We start from the raw sequence: 23980 nt of genomic DNA, 5'->3' as shown, positions 1-23980 counted from the left end.
GACATGAAGGGAACTCTGCACTGAGTTGATTACATAGAACCAATCTGGATTTGGGAAGTTGGCCATTGAGATGGAATATAAAATTCCTCTTGGACTATAAGTCCTTTGCTTTAAGATGTCTAATAGTGTACTCCTCTACTTTATATGGGTTCTTTCCCTCTCACTTGGATTCTTTCTTCCCCTCAGACTGACATAAGATAGGTTATAAATGTTATTCCACAAGAGAGGGAAAAAAAAAAGATTAAGCCATTTTTCTCTAAATAAATTCAAGCGCATGGTTGATCATTTTTTGTAGTGTCCATGGTGGTTCCAAAGCTACTCCATTCCTAGCTTAATCTAATAGTCGATATGCCATTATGCAATTTACAAGTTTCTTTGCTATGGGATGGAATATGACAATTAAGTACCCAACACACATTGCTCATCATAATTCAAATTTTACTATGTAAGAAGCAAGTTTCATAGATTGACACTAAAAAGTATTAATATTATGAAAAAGATTATTCATCATATTTTTTTAATTAATCTTATATAAGGGGGAGGAATGGATTGAGTGATACGGGGGGAGGGAGTATAAGCAAGAGATCTTGGATTTGAATCCTTCTGCTTATACTAAAAAAAAGTAGGGGTGCTATTGCCCTTGCATAAGAAAAAAAAATTAATCTTATATATATTGATAGTATATACAATAACAGATATAGGTATATACAACATGTGTAAAAATTGAAATTGAGAGTGAGTTCAAATTGAGATGAATTAACAAGTATCCATACTCATTAATGTATCCACTTTTGATACATACAAGATTAATCTTTTTTTTTTTTAAGAAAAAGGACATCGTAAAGGTCATACTAGCTATCTCAAAGGAGTAAAAGTCTCCTTATTTGCTACTACTTTGGAGACAAATTTTTGGCTTCCCTTTACTCCATCTTCCATTTCGTAAAAGTTCCACGTCCAACAATTTGAACTGTTCTCCACCAGCTGCCAATTTGTAGGCTCCCTGTCCAACAAATAAATTCAAATGTTAGTGGCACCTAACTTTTACATTACATATGACAAAGCTTTTTACTGAGCCCCATGAAACTACACAAGAACCAACCTTGTAAGTCTACATCATCATATATCTTCATAGAAATGCTTCTTAAAAGCATTAATATGTTCTACTTGTAGGCGCAATGGTATAAAGAACGATCCATCTCCATTTGGACTAGGAATAATGAAGAGTCTTCCATCATAACCTACTGACCCAGGGGTCATGAAAATTTCATTTCCCCACCCAAAATCGGTTTTGTACAAGCCCAGACCAACCCAACTTGTAACGAGCAAATTGGGATTTCCTAAGAACAACCCCTAAGGACAACCAACGGTGTGAAAATGTCGACTGCTAGATACCTCCGGAATGTTCTTCATACAAACAAGATATGACCTTACATACTCATCTGTAACATTCTCTATTGCTTCCTTAATTTTGCTTGAAGCATAGCTTAGTGGCCTCGATTGGAGGTCACCGACATTGGCTCTTGCTGGTACAGGTAAGACAGCATTTCCAAAGTACCTTCCGGGCAAGGGTGGTTTAAGCCGATTGCGAAAATCAACACTCACATATAGAACCGTTTCTTGGTCAGGGTTGTGCATACGGGCCTTGGATAAGCACTTCCATATATGTGCAGATACTGCTACAAACCGGCTAAAGGGGCTTTGATTGTTAGTTTTGTGAATCATCAAATCTTGGTAGTTGGCCTTGTTCTTGATCTGCTCAATTTGGTCTTTACTTAACTTAAGCATGGCACAGATGGTAGACTTTTTACGCTCTTCCAAGCTGCTAGACTGGCCTATTAGGACGGGCAGTGGGAAAAAGTCCGAGTATTGTGATTTTGGAGCTGTTGATGATGGGTGATCGTCTTCATATTGCCGAAAAAATGTTCGATCTAGAAATGGTTTATCATCAGATTTTTCACCACGTGCAATCTTTGCCCATTCGGGAAAAAAATGAAACCAGCTTTGGCCGTCCACAATGATATGTGATGCGGCAACGCCTAAAGAAACACCACCACAAGCTAACCTTGTTATTTGCACTAGAAGGAGCGGTACCTCATGAAGGGGAGTATTATTGTAATCTATAGGTGGGATCAGGGCATGGATTTGTGGGGTTGGACAGAAGTCTCCAAAATCCTCGATTTTGAGTTCAGATTGAGCTTCAAAAAGTAAAGCTCCCATGGAATTGCAATGCAGCTCAACTCGGCCCCCATCTTTCTGGTATAACCGTCCAGCAAGCGGATAAAATTCCACCAAGGCTTCGCTTAGTGAGTCTTTCAAAACCTCAGTGGCATCTTTTAGCAATTCTGGACTTTCTGGCTTGTAAAAATGGACGCTGTTTGCATGAGTAATGGGATTACGTTGATCGCACTCAGATAAAAACATTACTTTTGTAGGGATTGGTTTTGCTGGTTTGACAATGTGAGAGGCTATCAAGTTAACCATTGTGAGAAGGAAAGAGAATAATGGGAGTGAGAATTGCAAGAAGGAAAAAAGTATGGCAGCTGGGAGACTCTGTGAGAAGGAAAGGAAATTTTGAGGGTGAGATTTTGGCTGTGGTAGCAAAGTGTCGCCAGCGTATGCTTATATAGACCCAAGATTTATAGTGTATCTTCTTTTTTTTTGTCGTAGGGGGTGGGGGAGGGGGGAATTTAGTGTATGGGAAGGCCCAACTAAGCCGCGAAGACTGAACCACTATCAGATCAGATGAGTGCATCACACACCCATATGAATTTAGAACAAACCTTATATTGAGGCACCTTGATGGGAGGCAAGATTTGAACCCTTGACCTTTCACCCCACAATTAATGTGGTGGCCAACTCCTCTAGAAGGAGTTGATTCCAATATTTATAGTGTATCACATATGAAAATTGTGAAGACTCTGCTTTTCGTGTAGTGATGGCAATTTTCGATACCAACCTAACATGAAATTATTGGGTTTGCATTGAGATTCGCAAGTTTGCATCAGAATTGGGTCAAAGCCGATGAACTCGAAAAGAAAACAGATCGAATTCAATTCATCCATGGGTTGATCCGATAACCCAATTATTAATTGAAAAGAAGTTAATAAATATAAAAATATTTTATCTAACTAAACTAAGTTATTCTTTTTTTCCCAAAGGCATTAATCACTTAATTCTAAATGAATTTGTTTGACTCATGTGAAGTTGGAATTATTAAGTTAGGACAAATAATGTGTTACTTTATTTTCTACTTTTATAATGTCTTAATTTATTTTAGATCTAGTTTGGGATAAATTACTTTTACAGTTTTTAATTTATTTCAGACTTGTTTTGGGGTTGTTTTATCGAAATTTTTATTACTTGATCATGTAATAAGCCTTGTGCGAAATTGATTCTATTAGAAACTACAGTGGTAAATTAGTAAATTCAAATTATGTTTCAGGTCATACCAAGTCATTCGGCTGACTTGCCAACTCGAAAATTTTAGATTCATGTCAGGTATCCTGACTTGTTGTGAGTTGACAGGTCGTGTTCAAGTCAGCATATTGCCTATTATACCTGGATCTCAACTCAACTCACCAACTCACTTCTGATCCGATTGCCACTCCCATTTACGTGTATGATCCATTGCTCATGATTTGGTGCATTGCCTTCGAGTTCAGTTTCCGATTGGCTTATTAATTTGGTGGGATAATCCACTTGTAAGAAAAAAAATCTTTACTTTGTGGTTTTATCAGGGAAAATGCTCAAAAGTCTGGAGATGTCAAATTGTAAAGAATGGAATTCGTGGCAATTAATTATATATTTTCAATGGTCTTCAGTTCTTCAATTGTATCTAGAAATAATTTCCTCAACATAACCTTTTTGATATAAAAGAATTTTTGTAACTAAATTTGATCCTTCCATGGATACCTTCTTGGTGTATGTATATCAACATTGACCAGTGAAACAATAACTAGTATTAATATTGGAGACAGGTAATGCCACGTGCTCTTAAACTAATATATTTAAGGAAGTACTTTGGTTGTTGCAATTATAGTAAATATCTTACCACATTCACAAGGAATTACAAAAGAAAAAGGTTCAACGAAATATTCAAGAACCAATTTAGTTCATCTCATTAGACGCAATAAGCAAAGACCTTTTCCTGCGTCTCTTTGCGGTCATCACAAAACCACGATACTTTTTAGCCCTTATTTAATCCACCAAGATGTATTTCGCTCGATTATGTACTTAGAAGTTCAACAAGGAGAAAAATTCAAGTAAAAACTGGTTTGTTTGTGTATGGTTTTAATGGAACCTCATAACAGGAGAAAGTGTATTTTTGATGTTTTGGTCCTAAGTTGCTAGGCATGTAAACAAGACTTATTCAAAATGGCTAGTTGGCATTTTTGTTTATTTTAAAAAGTTTAAAATTTTGATTTATATTTAATTTGTTAATTTTTCCAGTCTCACACTTTTAGGAAGTCAATCTCTAGTAACGTAAATTTCTTAGTGATAAATTTCAAGTTTCATCAATATCAAATCAATTTTGAAATCTTAATTACTACTGATTCAAGTCCACGTCCAACAGCATTAGTTGACAAACCAGTTTTGAATGAGCTTGATTGAATAATCAACAATTTTGATTTGTATTTCGGCTAGATAATGAATTTAAGGGACTCTAGTTGGAAGTTGATTTCCGATTCAACAAAGTAGCAAGGGACGAGGGCTATACATTCTCGTTCTAGTTGAAAGGAAAAAACCAAAAAAAAAAACCATCCAGGCCCCACACTGGCAGGCTCCGATTGGTCAGAGATCAGATAATTATGAACTTGTACAAAAGTGATAACGTCAATAAACTTTACTCATGCTACTTTCGTGCAGCCTATGTATCTATCAACTCGTGTTAACAAGTTGGCTTATTTGATAACGAGGACTTAATTTTTTACAAAAGATTGTGTGGTCGAATTTCAATATTGATATAAGAACTGTGTTATATTGATGGGTGATATATGATCCCAGATATATTTATTATTGATGTGAGAATTATATTGATAAACAATAAATGACCCATGGTCTCGGATACATACCCTAACTCGTGGCAATGATTAGAGGCGAATCCAATCAAACATTTTTTTTCACCCAAAAAATCCACTTACTTTTTAATTTTGATTTTTCTTTCTTTTTAGATTGGAAGGCAACACTCAATATTTTTATTTGGGATAATTTCGGAAACCTCCCCTAAGGTTTTTGACAATTTCATTGAGCTACCCCAAGGTTTAAAATGACAATTTTACTCTTAAACATTTTAATAGAATTCTCTTATTTGGTATGCTTATACTTAGAATGAGTTTTAAAATTATTTTTTCATTCTTTTTCCTTCTTACTCCTTTTTAAAAATTTTTCGCCTATAAAACTGTAAAACTACCACTATTGCCTCTAGGTTTCTATTATAACCAAATGTCCAGCTAGTAATTTTTTTTGACGAGTTAATTTTATATGTAATCCAATGTTTTTGCTAATATTTGCTTTCTATTTTTTGGTATTAAAATTAACAATAAATTAAAAAGAAATGGCCCAAAAGCACTACTAAATTATGATAATCCCACTACTCCAAAAATTTATAAATTCTAAATGAATTATTTCAACATTTTCTTTTCTATCTTATAAATCTAAATCCATAATAAAATACCATAAAAAATATCATATCATAGTAATATAATTATTATTATAGTTGTTTATCAAATAGTAGATATGGACATGAAAAATTTGGCACATTTTTCTTATAATTATACTAAATAATCTTATAGTTGTATTAAAAAATAAATTAAAACTCATTCCACAAGGACATTTTAGGTATTCATTTAAAAAAATTGCCCAAATCAATATTATTTTAAGGTTTTGCTACTAAAATTATCAAATCAAGGGAGGTAAGTACAATTATCTAAACCTTAGGGGAGCTCAGTGAAATTGTCAGAAACTTTAGGGGAGGTTTCTGAAATGATCCCTTTTTATTTTGGGAAAAGTTTACTTTGCAGAATCTGCAGAGAAAAAAAAAACCAAAAAGAGAGAGAGAGAGAGAGAGAGAGAGAGTCAGTCAATAGAAATTTGCAATATTATTCCAAAGAAATTCTTTTGCCAACTTGATTAAATAGAAACTTAGTGTACTCCTTTCAGGAATTTCTCCTTTCATTTATTTCGAAAACCTTTCAATAAAATAAAATTTCGACAGAAGTTTACGACTTTGTGAAATAGTAAAGGTATATTATTTGAATAACATGGGATGTGACAACAATAATTTGTTGAATGGCCTGAAGGGTTTATAAGCTGGGCCGGTTTCTTAGTTCTTGAATCCTTAAATATTTGCATCGTTCTTCAGTCAATTGTAAGCTATAGATTTATCTTCACATCCATATTTTCAATAACAGTTTTCTTTCGAGCATGTTATAGTGTCTTATGAATCTTTCACTTGGAATACATTCAGCGATTTGGACACATGATTTAGGTTCTCTATTAATGTATGCTTCTATAACTTTAGCAATGCAAGTCTATTCAAAAACGAAAAACTCCTCATTCACTACTTTAAGATCTTCTTTCAAATAAGGCCGTGGGTTGTGCGAGTATGTGACATTGAATTTTATTTCGAGCTTTATACTATTGAGCTGTAGAGAACTTATAAAAACTTGAAAAGATCGCTTTTAATGGAAAAGGATAAACTGTTCCATTGGGTAGAATAGTTGTAACTTGTAAGAGACTTGACAAGCATGGTGATACGGTTAACATGATTAAAGTTTGATACAATATAATACAGTGTCTCAGTCTACTTTTTCAAAATGTGCACTAGTTTTTCTTATTTCAAGTGCTTGTAAATTTGGTTCTTTGCACGTAATAGATAGTTACTATGAAGGCAAGAAGCAAGAGGAAAGAATCATCAACCGCAGTAGTATCAAGAAGTGAAAATCGGGTTTGTGATGACTTGATGAATCAGGGATATGATGTGTAGGCGGCCCTGAAAAAAGTTTCTTTTAAGTTGACAAAAATGAGATTTCGAAGGAAAAGAAAATTGTGCTGAATTACCTTCTGAACAATAAAAAAAAAAAAAAGAAACTTCTAAACAACCCCTCTGCCAGTTTTAAGTCCTGGATTACCTTTTGAACAACCATCTGAGCTAAGTGTAAAATCAGCAGCAGGTGGACTGATCCATCTCACAGGAATCGGCCTAAGTTTCTTCTTGAAAGAAGAGGCTGACTGCTAAAATTGCATCCAAGATGTAGTGACAAATCCAATTCCTTTGAACTGGACAGCACATGGATTAGCAACACCCTTAAAATTTTGTTTGCAAAGATGATGAAAAGACGAGAAACGCCCTTCAGAAAATGCCTCATTCCCCACCTTCCATAAATTCCAGCAAACGAAGATAAGTACTACTCTATGTATAAAAACCAGTAAAGGAAAAGTAGTTGGTTGCAACCACCAATTAACTAGCAGAACCCAAAGGCAAAATGCCAACCACAACTTCAAAGAAACTCCATACTAAAGCAGCAAGTTGCCCGTCACTAAATGCATGATCAAAAGTCTCTAAAGCTGGATTTTTGCGACACCAACAATTTGACTGACCACAGATCCCAAACTTAGTGTATCAAGCAAAGACAAACGATTAAATACGCACCGAAGGATGAAAAAAGAAACCTTTAAAGGAATACTCGAGGGCCAAATATCCACAAACGCCAAGGAGGATTTCCTTGCTTTTCTCACTAGGTGAAGGCGAAGACATGGAGAACTTGTCTGTAGATGAAAGCGACCAAACCATATCATCATTAGCGTGAAAGGAGGGTGGAGAAATCTGTGAAACTTGACTGACCACAACTAGATGCAGCGACTGGTTTAACAGATTTTGATCCCAAACTCCATCTCGAACAAAGTCTATTACCCGATGATCTGCAATTACTGACCCAGTATTATATAAAGGACCTGTATGATCCCAATTATCAAACCAGAAATTAACCAACCCATCTTTCAAAATCCAAAAAATAGCCCCCCTCAGCTAAAACTATCATTCATTTCCAATTTAAAGACCCTAAAGCCACGTCTACTTCTGCAGCCCATTGTTGGCTTGTCAAACCAGCAAAAATAAAATTCCTACTCTAAAAATATGATTTCGAGTATAGCGGTGAGTAGGGTCGTATCCACAGGGATTGAGTGATTTATTTCTTTGTGAAAAATGGGGGATTAGGAGAAATTAGCTAAATAGCTCACTTGAATAAAAATAAAAACAATATCACAAAATTAAATAAAACTAAACTAAGAATAGGCAACACTCTAGTTGAAGGTCTAATTTCCACTTTGGTTCATTTAACTGATCATCGATGCAAAGGTGAAATCACTTATTCATAAATAAACTGGTTATGGTTGTCAACACGCTCTGACAACCTGCCTCTCCTTACTGTTTCGATAATCACAACACGCTCTGTGACTATTTCTCTTGCCAATTAAGCAACCCTAAACAAGCTCTTAGGATTTAACCTATTGACAGCATTAATAATTAGAGAAGCTACCAATTCTAACCAACAAACACACACGCTCGGTTCATTTAAGTTAGATTATATATTCCCGTGACATAAATTCGAAAGTCTTTTTTACAATCAAATTATACCACTCGCCACAAATACTAAAACCATCAAACAATTACGGATTTGATATTTCAGGTGGCAATAGACTATTTCGACAATTAAATATTGATCAGGTATTTAACTGTAGCAAATAATCATAATCATGAATAAACAGAGAATATATAAATACTCATAAATAAATGAAACAAACAAATCAAATTAGATCTCACAGTATTGTCGAACTAAAGTTTCAATTATTCTTCAACTAGAAAAGAAACTAGCCGCTCCTCCTGGTGGATTTGCGGCCACAAGGAATACTAGAGTTTATTGTAGAGGAAAAGAGGAAAAAGAATGAGAGCTAGAGAAAGAATCCCCTATTAATAAGGATGAGATTCCCCTTTTCCTTCTAAGATTCCTACTTAAATTAAACTAACCAACCAAGACCTATTAATTGAATTCCCAAAATAATTACATCGAATCATGGCCCCTCAAGATCTCCAATCCGTGGCTAATGTGTCAGCCCATGGGATGCAACCGGTTTCTTGATCAATTGACAAATTGATCTCATGTCCTGCGCACTCTTGATTGTCTTGTCAAATAAGGCGTGGGCACGCTTTATAATGAAAGTTCTTCTGGACATAGACCTTAAGAAGCACCACTTCGTGTTTGACAAAGCGTGGGCACGCTTAACAAGACGTCTTCTGGAAAATCGACTTTTAATGCACCTTTTATTTCATTCTCACCAACAATTCGTAAAAGCAACACCAAAATTCAAATATAAGCGAAATATATCGATTAACGCCATATTTTAGCAAAATAAAGGGAAAAATATTCACCAATTATATGCACAATTAGCCACTTAACACCCATGCACCTAAAATACGTGTGAAATGATGAAAGAATCTATGCAGTAAAGGTGTTAACGAGGGACCAAACTCACTGTTCACCAACCCATTCACACACTTATATTTGTTAGGATATGAAGGGTATTGTATATTTGTATCCGCGCTAAACTATCGGTTGTTGACATTTCATTTGCATCATGCACGTTTAATAATACTCTACTACAAGTAGGGTAGAATGCCAATAAGATGAGTGGGGGTTGGTAACTAGAATAAGAAAAAGTGGAATATCAATATCGTCCGTCATATTTTTAAAACTGCATAAATATTTTTTTTTAATGTAAACCTACATACATGTTGAAAGAGCTATAAGCTAAGATTCAGGGCCGCAAACATGTACTTTTTTTTTTTTTTTATACCTCCCAATAATCTAGTGACCGCATTGAGCTGACTAATTAGGATTTGAGTATTGTCATATTCTTTTTTGAAAATGATTATCTTAACATTATTTTCTCCATTCACAAGAGTGGAATCCATAGTTACTGACATTTCATTTGCTTCATGCATTTGCTTCGTGCACGTTGAATAATACTTTATTACAGAAAGGATAGAATGCCAAAAAGGAAAAGTGGAATATCACTGTTGTCCATCATATTTCTAAAACTACATATATTTTTTTAATGTAAAACTACATACTTATTAAAAGAGCTATAAGCAAACATTCAAGATTAAAAACATGTACCTTTTTTTTTATACTCTCAGTGGCTAGTGACCTCATAGTGCCCCGACTAATCTGGAGTCAATCAATGTCGGATTTTTTTTTGCTTCTCCCAATATTGTTTTCTCTGTTCACAAGTGCCTTAGAAAATTTAAGTTAGATAAGTAAATAGCATTGGAATACCAATCTCTAGGAGATGTTATTAATTAAGAGTCCACCTATAAAAGCGACTATAAATCATGACATTACTAAATGATAGATTCAAACATGAGAATTCTAAAATCAAAGAGATGAATTATCTTTTAATTTGTTTCTATTGTTTAGTTGCGATGTCGCTTAGTATCGAATTTTTCGTTAATTAAGCAGCTAATATATCACTTGGCACTTTTATATGCATTGTGGAAGTTAATTATCTCTATGTACATAGCTCCTAAATTGTGGTTTGAAAATTCTTCCTGGTTTAAGGATTGTATCGGTCATTGTCTAATTGAAAGGTGGGCTTGGGCTCCTCTCCTTGGTTTTCCATCTTACATAAGTAGTGGCACCATGACACCCTCAACAGCGACCAGGGAAAAATAAATGTATATATGTGGGCTGCACAGAAAGCCGCCACGTGTAATTTCAGATCAAGGAAGTTTCATCTGGTTGGGCTAATTGTGATTAGGCCGAAGTCCAATATCGTATGGGGGATTTGGAAGGACAATTAGAATTAATGGTGCCAGCAAATTAGATGTTGATGGATTGAAAATCTCAACTCTTTTGCCGAAGAAGAGAATTGACCTCAGGCCTTTATATAGGGGTTTAACGGTATCTTTTTTTTTTTTTTTTTTTTTAAAAAATAACAAGTCTATAGTACTTAAAATTTTTGAAATTATTCCTTTTTTTCTTTTCAAATATAGAGATTATAAAGACCTCCTTTTAAGTTGATAAAAAAAAAAGAACAAGTCTATAGTACTTAAAATTTTTGAAATTTTTCCTTTTTTTCTTTTCAAATATAGAGATTATAAAGACCTCCTTTTAAGTTGATAAATTGGATGGCGATCTTTTTGTGACATTTACATTTACTCTCAACTTTTCATAGAATTCTCTTGGAAAATGGATGTTGACAAAGAATAATGATTGTAATTTTACACTTAACAAATATCAATTATTGAAAGGGGTGGTGGGCTCCTCGAATTAAAATATCAAAGATAGAATGTACCCAAAAATTTCAAGCTAATAAGAAGATGATATTTCATTACTTTGACATCAATCTCATTCCAGCAATATTATGTATCGCCTATTTTAACATCAAAGAAAAGGGCAATTAACCAAAAAGGAATTTACAAATATGTAAGTAATTTTTTTAAAAAAAAAATACAGAGAGAGAATTATGACATGGGAAAGTGCCTTAAAGACTTTGGAAAATAATCATAAGAGTTCTATATATCAAATTTCGAAAAAGCAAGGGTAATTTTGAATGATTATTCTTTTTTTTTTTTTTGGAGGCAGCTCTAAATTTGAGACAAGATGAACAGGAATGGTTCTTAAGTGCACAATGTTGAAGCTAGAAGACATGAAGGGAACTCTGCACTGAGTTGATTACATAGAACCAATCTGGATTTGGGAAGTTGGCCATTGAGAAGGAATATAAAATTCCTCTTGGACTATAAGTCCTTTGCTTTAAGATGTCTAATAGTGTACTCCTCTGCTTTATATGGGTTCTTTCCCTCTCACCCCTCATATAGCTCACTTGAATTCTTTCTTCCCCTCAGACTAAGATAAGATAGGTTATAAATGTTATTTCATAAGAGAGGGAAAAAAAAGATTAAGTGTCCATGGTGGTTCTAAAGCTACTCCATTCCTAGCTTAAGCTAGTAGTCGATATGCCATCACGCAATTTACAAGTTTCTTTGCTATGGGATGGAATATGACAATTAAGTACCCAATACACAATGCTCATCATAATTCAAATTTTACTGTGTAAGAAACAAGTTTTATAGATTGACACTTTAAAGTAATAATATCATGAAAAGATTATACATCATATTTTTTTTTAATTAATCTTATATACGGGGGAGGAGTGGGTTGGGTGATACGGGGGAGGGAGTGTAAGCAAGAGATCTTAGATTCGAGTCCTCCTGTTTATACTAAAAAAAAAAAAGTGGGGCTATTGCCCTTGCTTAAGAAAAAAAAATTAATCATATATATATATTGACAGTATATACAATAACAAACATAGATATATACAACATGTGTAAAAATTGAAATTGAGAGTTAGTTCAAATTGAAATGAAATAACAAGTATCCATACTCATTAATGTATCTATTTTTGATACATACAAGATTAATCCTTTTTTTTTTTTTAAGAAAAAGGACATCGTAAAGGTCATACTAGCTATCTCAAAGGAGTAAAAGTCTCCTTATTTGCTACTACTTTGGAGACAAATTTTTGGCTTCCCTTTACTCCATCTTCCATTTCTTAAAAGTTCCACGTCCAACAATTTGAACTGTTCTCCACCAGCTGCCAATTTGTAGGCTCCCTGTCCAACAAATAAATTCAAATGTTAGTGGCACCTAACTTTTACATTACATATGACAAAGCTTTTTACTGAGCCCCATGAAACTACACAAGAACGAACCTTGTAAGTCTACATCATCATATATCATCATAGAAATGCTTCTTAAAAGCATTAATGTGTTCTGCTTGTAGGCACAATGGTATAAATAACGACCCATCTCCATTAGGACTAGGAATAATGAAGAGTTTTCCATCATAAGCAACTGACCCAGGGGTCAAGAAAATTTGATTTCCCCACCCAAAATCGGCTTTGTACAAGCCCAGACCAACCCAAGTTGTAAAGATCAAATTGGGATTTCCTAAGAACAACCCCTGTGGACAACCAACGGCTTGAAAATGTCGACTGCTAGATACCTCCGGAATGTTCTTCATACAAACAAGATATGACCTTACATACTCATCTTTAACATTCTCTATTGCTTCCTTAATTTTGCTTGAAGCATAGCTTAGTGGCCTCGATTGGAGGTCACCTACAATGGCTCTTGTTGGTACAGGTAAGACAGCATTTCCAAAGTACCTTCCGGGCAAGGGTAGTTTAAGCCGATTGCGAAAATCCATATTCACATATAGAACCGTTTCTTGGGCGGGGTTGTGCATACGGGCCTTGGATAAGCACTTCCATATATGTGCAGATACTGCTACAAACCGGCTAAAGGGGCTTTGATTGCTAGTTTTGTGAATCATCAAATCTTGGTAGTTGGCCTTGTTCCTGATCTGCTCAATTTGGTCTTTACTTAACTTAAGCATGGCGCAGATGGTAGTCTTTTTACGCTCTTCCAAGCTGCTAGACTGGCCTATCAGGACGGGTAGTGGGAAAAAGTCCGAGTATTGTAATTTTGGGGCTGTTGATGATGGGTGATCGTCTTCATATTTCTGAAAAATTGTTCGATCTAGAAATGGTTGATCATCAGATTTTTCACCACGTGCAATCTTTGCCCATTCGGAAACAAAATGACACCCGCTGTGGCCGTCCGCAATGACATGTGACACGGCCAAGCCTATAGAAACACCACCACAGGCAAACTTTGTAATTTGCGCTAGAAGGAGCGGTATCTCATGAAGGGGAGTATTATTGTTATCTATAGGTGGGATCAGGGCACGGATTTGTGGGGTTGGACAGAAGTCTCCGAAATCCTGTATTTTGAGCTCAGATTGTGCTTCAACAAGTAAAGCTCCCATGGAATTGCACTGCAGCTCAACTCGGCCCCCATCTTTCTGGTATAAACGTCCAGCAAGCGGATGAAACGCCACCAAGGCTTCGCTTAGTGATTCTTTCAAAACCCCAGTGGCATCTTTTAGCAATTCTGGACCTTCTGGCTTGTAAAAATGGACGATAGTTACATGAGTCACGGGCACACGTTGATCACACTCAGATAAAAACATTACTTTTGTGGGGATTGGTTTTGCTGGTTTGACGATGTGAGAGGCAATCAAGTTAACCATTGTGAGAAGGAAAGAGAATAATGGGAGTGAGAGTTGTAAGAAGGAAAAAAGTATCGCAGCTGGGAGACTTTGTGAGAAGGAAAGGAAATTTTGAGGGTGAGATTTTGGTTGTGGTAGCAAAGTGCCGCCAGCGTACGCTTATATAGACCCGAGATTTATATAATATCACATGTGAAAATTGCAAAGACTTGCTTTACAAGTAGGGGTGGCAATTTTCGATACAACTTGAAAACATCATACGAATTTAATACGAAATTAATGGGTTTGAATTGAGATTTTGCAGATTTAGATCAGAATCGGGTCGAACCTGGTGAACCTGAAAAGATAACAGGTCGAATTTAGGTTACCCACGGGTTGATCCGATAATTCGTTTATGAATTAAAAAGAATTTAATAAATATAAAAATATTTTATCTAACTAAACTAAGTTATTCCTTTTTTCCCAAGGCATTAATCATTAATCCTAAATGAATTTGTTTGACTTGTGTGAAGTTGGAATTAATATATTTGGACAAATAATATATTACATTATTTTTCTACTTTTATAGTGATTTAATTTATTTTATATCAGGTTTGGGATATTACACTTTTACAGTGTTTTAATTTATTTCAGATCTATTTTGGAATTATTTTATTGAGACTTTTATTACTTCGTTATGTAATTAGCCTTGTGCAAAATTGGTTCTGTTAGAAACTATAGTGGTATATTAGTAAATTAAAATTGTGTTTCAAATCATATGATGTCCAAAAATTTCAGGTTTAGGTCAAGTATTCTACCCTTTGCAGGTTGTCGGGTCGTGATTAAATCAGTAGGTTTTCTGTTATACCTGGATCTCAACCCAATCCGTTACCCTTATTTTTGACCCGATTGCCACGTCTATTGATAAGTGTATATTTTACATGTTTTAGCGTATTTTATTATTTAATTTTGGTGTGTTTTAGTAATGTTTTTAGCTAATTAACTAGGATTTTAGTGACAATGTATATTTTGTGGTTTAAGTGGTAAAAATTACATTTCTATGGATAATCCACCTGTAAAAAAAAATCTTTACTTTGTGGTTTTATCAGAGAAAATGATCAAAAGTCTAAAGATGCCAAATTGCAAAGAATGGAATCTGTGGCGATTAATTATTTATTTTCAATGGTCTTTAGTTCTTAAATTGTATCCAAAAACTAATTTCCTCAACATAACCGTTTTTTTCACTTAAGAGTATTCCAACCTTTTGGCTAGACTAATCCCCCAAGGCTGTGTAGAGTTTACTCCAAAGATACACAGCAAGGTAGCACACGAAGATCGATCACGAACTTGCTGGTACTCAACATAACCATTTTTGATATAAAAGTATTTTTGTAACTAAATTTGATCCTTTGATGGATACCTTCTTGGTATATGTACATCAACATTGACCATTAAAACAATAACTACTATTGAGTGTGTTTGGAAAGAGTATTATTTGAAATAATTACTGTAATACTTTTTGTAATATGATGTATGTGAGATAAAAAAACTAATTAAGAATATAAAATGGTGGATTGAAAAATGTGTTTATGATGCAAGCAAAATATTATGTGAAATAATTCAGCAATCCAAACACACTCATTAATATTGGAGACAGGTAATGCCACGTACGTGCTTTTAAACTAATATATTTTAAGAAATTACTTTGGTTGTTGCAATTATAGTAAATGTCTTACCACACTCACAAGAAATTACAAAAGCAAAAAGTTCAACGAAATATTCAAGAACCAATTTAGTTCATCTCATTAGACGCAATAAGCAAAGACCTTTTCCTGCGTCTCCTTGCGGTCATCACAAAACCACGATACTCTAGCCCTAATTTAATCCACCAAGACGTATTTTGCTCGATTATGCACTTAGAAGTTCAACAAGGAGAAAAATTCAAGTAAAAACTGGTTTGTTTGTGTATGGTTTTAATGGAACCTCATAATAGGAGCAAGTGTATTTTTGATGTTTTCGTCCTAGGTTACTAGGCATGTAAACAAGACTAATCAAAATGAGCTAGCTGGCATTTTTGTTTATTTTAACAAGTTTAAAATTTTGATTTACATTTGATTTGTTAATTTTTCGAGTCTCACACCTTTAGGAAGTCAATCTCTAGTAACTTAAATTTCTTACAACTGAATTTCAAGTTTCATCAATATCAAATCAATTTTAAAATCTTAATTACTACTAATTCAAGTCCACGTCCAACAGCATTAGTTGACAAACAAATTTTGAATGAACTGATTGAATAATCAATAACTTTGATTTGTATTTCAGCTAGATAATGACTTTAAGGGACTCTAGTCACTACAAGAAATATGTTTTTCAGTGACAAAAATTTATGTGACAACAAAAATCTTGTCACAGATAACCTAATTCAGTGACGACATTAGGTGTCATCACAGATGAGTACAGCACAAGCATAATCAGTGACAACATTGGAAGTTGTCATTCTCAACTCGTCACGAAATAGTTGGCGCGCATCTCATTTGATGCCGTGGGAAATGAATTTATGACAACTCAAATAAAGTCGTCACAAACGCTCTCTCTACAGTGACAACATAACTTGTTGTCATTGAAAGTCTACCCGATTCCAATTTTGTGACAACTTTTTGCATCACTGTATACTACAGTATTTTCATCAACTTTCACTAATTCTACTATGACACCCTAATTTTATTTTTTAGCCCCCAATTCTTTTATATTAGCAAAAGCACCGAAGATATGACACCCTAATTTTATAATTTAGCCCCTATTCATTACGTATTAGCAAAATGCAAATGATATAATAACAAACTATTTTTAGATATTTGTAATTTTTGCTAAGTTGACATAATAGACATGTCTGAGCATAAAAATTTTTTCACGAATTGTTTATTATTCCTTATAACAACCCCCAAAAATCAATAACTGAAATAATTTGAAAAAGTGTAATTGAATATAATTTGTAGTCTAATGTTAGCACTGTGAAAGATTAGTATAACGTGTAATACATCATAAGTAATAATTATTTTCATATGGAATGGGTATATACGAAATTAAAATTATTCAGTAAAATATCTGTCGTGCAATAAGATTGAGAGTTGTAACACATTTAACAGAATATTTGATTACATGTTTCTTTTAATTTATTATAAAAACTAAGTAATAGACAAAGAGTAGGATAAGCATGAGTAAGAAGTGTTATACTGTATATAAGCGATTCTATGCATGTTAAATTTTTGAAACATGTTTTATTGTGTAAGTTTTATTGTAAGGTAATTTCTTAAATAATTTGTATATTGAGTTGTCCAAACCCAAAAAGATGTATATAGACACAAACAAGCACACATATATACATGCACAAAAAAGAAACCAATATCAAATAATTTATTTGATATTTATAGATGAGATTAAGGAAAAAAAAAAGAGATTAAGTATGAAAAAAGAAACCTGAAAAAAAAATTGGCTAAAAAAGAAAAGAAAAAAGATGTATGAAGCTAAAGGCGTGAATCCTGGAATCTCAAAGACGTGCTTAGATGCCAAAAAAAAAAGAGCGCCAGTCTGAAATCTGAAAGAGGCGCGGGGGGGTGGCTAAAATCTCTACAAAACGACGTCGTTTTGGTTGTACACACACAAACAAAAGTCTCGCCGCTTCTCTCTTCCAACACTTAGACAAATTTCATTCTCAGTCTTTCCTTCCTATGGTGAACTAACCCTTCCTTCCCGTGAGCAAGAAAAGCTGAGGGGGAAGCCCTGAGAAAGGGCGGCTAGGTTTTAGAGGAGAAAAAGAGAAACAGAAGAGCAGAGAAGCAGCTAGGGTTCTTGGAAGTGAGGCCTTGAGCATGAAAAGAAAAAAATAGAGTGAAGGAAGAGTGGCGGCTGACAGGAAGATCAGGAGAGAAAGACGCGGCAACGGACAGAGGAGGAAGAACCAGGTCACCACCAGTCCGCGTCCGCTCTGCTGCTGTCTGCCATCGCCAACACCGCGCACAACCTCCTGGGCTGCTGCCGTTCTCTGTAACACTAGATGAAGGCTCTCGGAGGAAGTCAGACCTAGTCATCTTCCAATTCCAACTCACCGTCTTCAGCTTCGTCATAATCGCCGTCGCCACCGCTCAAGTAAGAGCACTATAAGTCGCCCCTTTTTCTTTGAATTTCAGTTCCTTCCCAAGTCCTCTAAGCATGTCTGCCATGGCTTCGTTTATTGCAATTGCCCCGTTGATTGTTCAAATTTTAGCATGCGCATGTTTATATCATGATTGAATTTGAAATCCCTTGTACTTCTGATGATTTTGGGGCCAACCGTGGCTTCATTTGAGCAAAGAATTGCTGGAATTTTTCATGTTCGTTTACTGTTTGTTGAAATGCCCAAGTGGTCTAACAGCAGGCCGTAACAGGGCATTCGTTCAATGCTCATTGCTGCATTTCCCTATCCATATTATTGACTCGAAAAGACTCCAGCAACCAAAAAAGCGATTTTATTCCAGAAAACGATAGGTCAAGTTTACTCAACTCACGATTTTATCATACGAAAAAACACTTTGAATAAAGCAAAGATTCAAAGTAGGCAACTGGACTTTATTTAGTTACAAAACAGTAGAAAAAGGACATGGTTTTGACGAATTTCTTTTTTTTTTAATGCCGGAAATATTCCAGCAGGTTGATACTGAACACCTGGAAAATCATGAGGCTGCTACCTTTTATATCCGTGACAATGCGTAAGGGAATAGGATCCTTCCATCTTCTTCTTTTTTTACAGTAAAGCAAAGCGTATACTACATGGTAATAGGAACCTGAGCTTATCCCGTCATCTTGATTCTTTTCTTTTCTTTTTTTTTTCCCCGAAGGGTATGACATGCTCTGCCCTACAAAATGGGAGCTATAGTTTTTTTCTTTCATTTCCTTTCTTTTGAGAAGACATGGTTTCATTAGTTTAGTATTATATTTCTGATCATATATCACTATCGGAATTGGTGATGGCTTAGGTGATGGCTCTGCAGCAGCAATTTTGGACGTTAAACATCCAAATTCTGATCTAGATCCAGATCCAGATTTGACTGAGGCTGCTTCAGGAGAGCAAAATTATTTTACTGAAGGTGTGCCTGATCGGGATGTTTGGCGTAACGGTTGTGGACAGAAGCTTTGCAATGACTTCAAGACAGCCGAAGAAATAATGAAAAGGAGGTAGCTGCCTATATTACTGGTTTAATTCTCCATTTCTCCTTTCTTCTTGTAAGATCTTAAAATCTCTCTTGGACTAAAAAAAATTAATGGAGAACTGCTCAAGAAGTTTTTTTTTTTTTAAATTCTCTTTTTGTCATCCTTACTTATGATTTGTTGGCCTTGTCCAATAGCTTCATACTTGGAATCTGCTTGCAATATTCCTGTTGGAAATTTTCTAATGTTTCAGTTTCATTTTTTATACCTTGTTCTCCTTTTCGTTGACATTAAAGTTGAATTTAATTTGATAATACTTGCATTATTAGGTTCGGTGGAAAGGGTCCTAGACATAAAGTGGACTATGCGCAATATCTGCTAGGCTGCTGTATGGCACTAATATGAATGTTGGTCCAGAATTTTACTTTTTCTCTGTATTAAACCTTATTTGCTATCTTTGTTCACACACGTATAAGTTGTCACTATCTTTGTCCAAATTTGATTCTTTCACCTTTGTTGCCTGTTAAAAACTGTTTGCTTATTATATGTTTGTCTTGGTTAATCTGAACTTTCTCATTAAAAATTTCCTTCTGTAGTGCAAACTTTTCTCTTCTTTAGCTTTAAGTAGCAGAAATTTTCATTTATAATGACCTTATGTAATATTTGAATTTGCTGTATTCAAATCAGAAGTTTGTTGTCTGTTTTAATATAGGGATGAACATGGACATCATGAGTATGAATCATATTTTGGCGATCAAAACACTGAAAGTCTGGTCTAGGTAAGAAACAATATTGAGTTGCATGCCCAAAGTTTTAAAAGGGAAAGGCAAAAATAAGGTGAAGAAAAGCAAGGAAGTAAAAGAACAAAACAAAAATTAAATAAATAAAGGAAAAGGGAAATGTATATGTAGCATGACTCTGCACCTCTATCAATGCAATTGATATCATTTTTCTATACTAGAAACCTATGATTGAATTGTGTAGTCCTGCATAGGTGTTGATGTTGTCACCTATTATATATGTGGCATTACTGGGTTTTTTAATTATTTGCAGACAATGGAAACTTTGGTTGCATCTGTTTCACTGGAGTCTAAAAGACTTGCTTTAGAGGATAAATCTGACAAGACAAAAGATCCAAAAAGACCTGCGCCCTCAGCAGGAGGATGTAGAGTTGAAGGTTTTGTACGGGTTAAGAAGGTAGGAATTACACCAATTTGAAGACAACCATACTTGGCATTTTTTCGTTTTGGTATAGCCACGATGCTGGATTTGATTTCTGTCCAAAACCCTTTATGCTTTAATTTCAAGAAAGAAAATGAAGTTGGCAGTGTAAAACAAGTTAAGACATTTGAGCCACTTGCGTAAATGTAAATTTTGCTTGTTGACTTTTTCTTCATTGAGGATTAGTAGTAATGTCGTAGAATTTCCACTTGCTGTTTAGTTTTTCTGTAGTCACCATGTTAAAAAATGATTGCTATGTCTTTGTTCACACACGTATAAGTTGTCACTATCTTTGTCCAACTTTGCTTTCCCTCCCCCCTCCTGAAAGTTTCACTGTAGTAAGGTGATTTTTTAATTGCAAAGTGTCTTTAATCAGTAAGTATTTGCTTACCCATTTTTCCTATCTAATCTTATCTGGTCATTTGGTGGCAAGTGGGTTGCAAATTCCTTGGATTTTAACAAAAACTATGATGCAAGTGTGTTTGAAACAACCATAAGGTTGTTTTATAAGGTTTAATGTTTCGTGTGTTTTTAGTTTTGTGTTTTCATCTTTTCCTTTGTATAAGTTTTAACATCTGAAATTCTTGTCAACTTTTTAAATGGAGGTAGACAAGACATTCATATAACTGGTGGTTACTTATGAATTTTTCATAACAAAATCCAGAGTGGTAGGAGGACTTCTCAGTGCATATGATCTGTCTGGGGATAAGGTTTTCCTTGAAAAGGCTCAGGATATTGCGGATAGGCTACTGCCTACATATGACACACCTTCTGGCATTCCTTATAACGTTATTAGCTTGGCTCACGAGAATCTGCATAATCCCGGATGGACTGGTGTAAGTTGATACATATGTTAATTTGTTTTCTGTTTCATGAAACATTTAGACTCAAGTTCATTGTCCAACTGTGACTTTTGCTATACTTTTAAGCAAAACAAAATTGTTGTGGGTCCTTTCAAGACTCAGCTGCACGATATAATAATAGCAATACCTGCCACAATAATTATTTGAATATTCCCTAATTCTTCACAATTATATAATGGCAATTGAGCTTTACATTGCTCTTATTAATCCTGGCTTTCTTTACATTTAAATCATGTATCTCCCAATCAACTTCTATATTTCTACTTCTCTGCATGAACTATTTGCATTGTCTCTGCTCATTGTCATGTCTATGCCTTGAGTATACATATGTATGACAAATTGTGTAAAACTTTACCTTTTCTCAGGTTGATAGTATTTTAACTGATTCTGGTACAGAGCAACTGGAGTTTATTGTTCTTTCTCAAAGGACTGGAAACCCAAAGAATCGGCAGAAGGTATCCAAAAACTAGCTCCTTACACTTTCAAGTAATTCGCTTGCTCATTCCCCCTTTTCCTTCTTCTGTGCATCTGAGAGAGACAAAAAGAGATGAACATTTTATGAAAGTTTTAAGAGTCAAAGTGTATATTAAGATTTTATGGTGCTCGAACAAGAGAGAATTTTGGCTGAGTTAGATAAGGATAGACCTTTTTTTCCCAATAAGTTTCTGACAGACAGCTGATGATTCATATCCATTACTTTCAGGTGGAGAATGTTATTTTATTTCTTAGCAGGACCTTTCCTACTGATGGTTTGCTTCCCATCTATGTTAATCCCCAGAGGGGCACAACATCCTATTCTACCATCACTTCTGGGGCTATGGGGGACAGATACAATCTATTCAATATGTTTACATTCCTTAGCAGTGCTTGCTTTGTAATTATCTCATAATCTATAGATAGCATTTGTTTTTCATTTAGGTCCCTTCAAAATTATCCTCCTGTATATCTCATTTCCATGGCTTTGAAAATATACTTTTTTCTTTTCTTTACTTTGTATTATTTGTAATTTGAATAATGGTAAAAGCTCTTCTTTTGGCAGCTTTTATGAGTATTTACTCAAGGTGTGGATACAAGGAAACAAAACTGCTTCTGTAAATCATTACAGGTAAACATTGGCATTTCTTTCCTTAGATATATCGATCTTTTCCCAAAAGGCATACTTTCTGCAAAGCATTCACATTTCTATTTTAATGTTTGTGTGTGTGTGTGTGTGTCTATATATATATATATAGACTTGTATCAAAGTGTGTCAGCTATCCTGAGAAAATATAGGTAAAAGAAACGTCACGTATATGGGATTAGAAAAATGTATTATGAGCTCAAAGCGAGAGACTAATGACATTGAAGTTTAATGTACATATTGCTTATTGCATTGTTGTTGAGCATGGAGTAGATTTCTTTACTTTGCTATCTTAAGTTCTTTTTCACACTTTGAGATAAACTTAGAATATCCTGGAGAAGTAACTCTTCTCATGAATCTGCAAGCAGAGAAATGTGGGAGACATCAATGAAAGGTCTTTCAAGCTTGGTTAAGAGAACTACCCCTTCATCCTTTGCATATATCTGTGAAAAGATTGGAAATTCCCTAACTGACAAGGTGACGTGTGAACTTGCAAGATTAAATATCCTAATTGTTTTGTGGAGGAGTAATTATTAATTTATAGTATTTGTCTTTCAAAATTATGTGCAGATGGATGATTTAGCATGTTTTGCTCCGGGAATGTTAGTTCTAGGTTCTTCTGGTTATGCTTCTGATGAGTCTCAAAAGTTCCTGTCACTGGCTGAAGAGGTGAATACAGTCTTTAAGAGATTCATAATTTCATGTTCTGTATAGGCCCCCTCAAACAGTTGTCATCGTGAAACTTTGATATAGTGTTGAATGGATGCTTAAGATTGTAGTCTATTAGACCACATTATAGGCTTGTTTAACTCCAATTGTGTTTGCTATCATAGGCCACAAAAGTTTCTCAATGAGTAAATAACCAACTCGTGGGATGCTCTTTCTTTTCTTGCTCTGTATTATATACTACATTGGTTCCATTTTTGCACCAGAAATGGTTTTGCAAAAAATGCAAGTTGACGGTTGCCATTGACTAGAGGCTTTGTGAGAAACGGCCAAAAAGAAACGGCCAAAAAGTATCAACAAAACTTAACTTGTGGAATAACTATACTAAAAAATATACTTTTCTAAATAAATTGTTATTTTTATTACTTCAAAACTGGACAGGGCATTTTATATTTCCATCGCGCGAAGCGCGTTCATGCCTCATAGTATATATATATGTATTTGGGTTGATCTTCTATTCGAAATGAATGTTGGCTTTCTTTTCGTATGTTGGCTTTTTTTTTCTCCTTGCTACTCACTCAATGAACGTTTTGTGATTGTTGGCAGCTATGTTGCGTAATTAACATTAGATTATTGCTTTTTACAAAAAAATAAATGACAATAAAAAAGTTGTCACTGCCAACAAGTTTCACTAGTGACACCAGAAAGTCGTCACTTTTTATGGATGGAAAACAATGACAACAAAAGTCGTCACTGAACGGAAGCATAATGTGACAACTCCAAGGGTTGACTATGACAAGAATTTAGCCAGCTT

At 34.7% G+C, this 23980-nt stretch overlaps 4 protein-coding genes across 9 annotated transcripts; 2 read left to right on the top strand and 2 right to left on the bottom strand.

Annotated features, from left to right (window-relative positions):
- Positions 1 to 752: 752 nt before the first annotated feature.
- On the bottom strand, positions 753 to 2583 carry LOC113741342 (hydroxycinnamoyl-CoA:piscidic acid hydroxycinnamoyltransferase-like). Its single transcript, XM_072074432.1, has 2 exons — positions 1100 to 2583; positions 753 to 1000 (listed from the first exon to the last, which is right to left on the bottom strand). The coding sequence occupies exon 1, from the start codon at positions 2479 to 2481 to the stop codon at positions 1351 to 1353; it is 1131 nt and encodes a 376-aa protein (XP_071930533.1). The 5' UTR covers positions 2482 to 2583; the 3' UTR covers positions 753 to 1000; positions 1100 to 1350.
- A 9790-nt stretch (positions 2584 to 12373) lies between these two features.
- On the bottom strand, positions 12374 to 14249 carry LOC113741302 (hydroxycinnamoyl-CoA:piscidic acid hydroxycinnamoyltransferase-like). Its single transcript, XM_027268804.2, has 2 exons — positions 12773 to 14249; positions 12374 to 12673 (listed from the first exon to the last, which is right to left on the bottom strand). Exon 1 carries the CDS (start codon positions 14152 to 14154, stop codon positions 12790 to 12792), a length of 1365 nt encoding a protein of 454 aa, XP_027124605.2. The 5' UTR covers positions 14155 to 14249; the 3' UTR covers positions 12374 to 12673; positions 12773 to 12789.
- Positions 14250 to 17801: 3552 nt separating this feature from the next.
- Positions 17802 to 20427, top strand: LOC140035044 (uncharacterized). 6 transcript variants are annotated; one of them, XR_011839005.1, is made up of 6 exons: positions 17802 to 18258; positions 18796 to 18857; positions 19125 to 19323; positions 19626 to 19703; positions 20009 to 20075; positions 20350 to 20427. XR_011839005.1 is itself a non-coding variant. In XM_072074403.1 (5 exons), the coding sequence occupies exons 2-5, from the start codon at positions 18824 to 18826 to the stop codon at positions 20388 to 20390; spliced, it is 333 nt and encodes a 110-aa protein (XP_071930504.1). In that variant the 5' UTR covers positions 17802 to 18258; positions 18799 to 18823; the 3' UTR covers positions 20391 to 20427. The 6 variants fall into 6 exon arrangements, 5 of the variants coding, with proteins under 5 accessions (XP_071930504.1, XP_071930516.1, XP_071930500.1 ...); XM_072074403.1 differs by lacking the exon at positions 20009 to 20075 and having other exon boundaries at positions 18799 to 18857; positions 19626 to 19684; XM_072074415.1 differs by lacking the exon at positions 19626 to 19703.
- Positions 20428 to 20556: 129 nt separating this feature from the next.
- LOC113741323 (mannosyl-oligosaccharide 1,2-alpha-mannosidase MNS1-like) lies at positions 20557 to 23384 on the top strand. The gene is made up of 7 exons (XM_072046886.1): positions 20557 to 20657; positions 21182 to 21353; positions 21746 to 21835; positions 22084 to 22205; positions 22417 to 22485; positions 22869 to 22977; positions 23071 to 23384. The coding sequence occupies exons 1-7, from the start codon at positions 20557 to 20559 to the stop codon at positions 23212 to 23214; spliced, it is 807 nt and encodes a 268-aa protein (XP_071902987.1). The 3' UTR covers positions 23215 to 23384.
- Positions 23385 to 23980: the final 596 nt, after the last annotated feature.

Source organism: Coffea arabica, chromosome 1c (assembly GCF_036785885.1).
Source record: "Coffea arabica cultivar ET-39 chromosome 1c, Coffea Arabica ET-39 HiFi, whole genome shotgun sequence".
In the NCBI taxonomy this organism is placed as follows: Eukaryota; Viridiplantae; Streptophyta; class Magnoliopsida; order Gentianales; family Rubiaceae; genus Coffea; species Coffea arabica.
The sequence above is the reverse complement of the archived record's forward strand: the minus strand, read 5'-3'. Positions and strand labels throughout refer to the sequence as shown.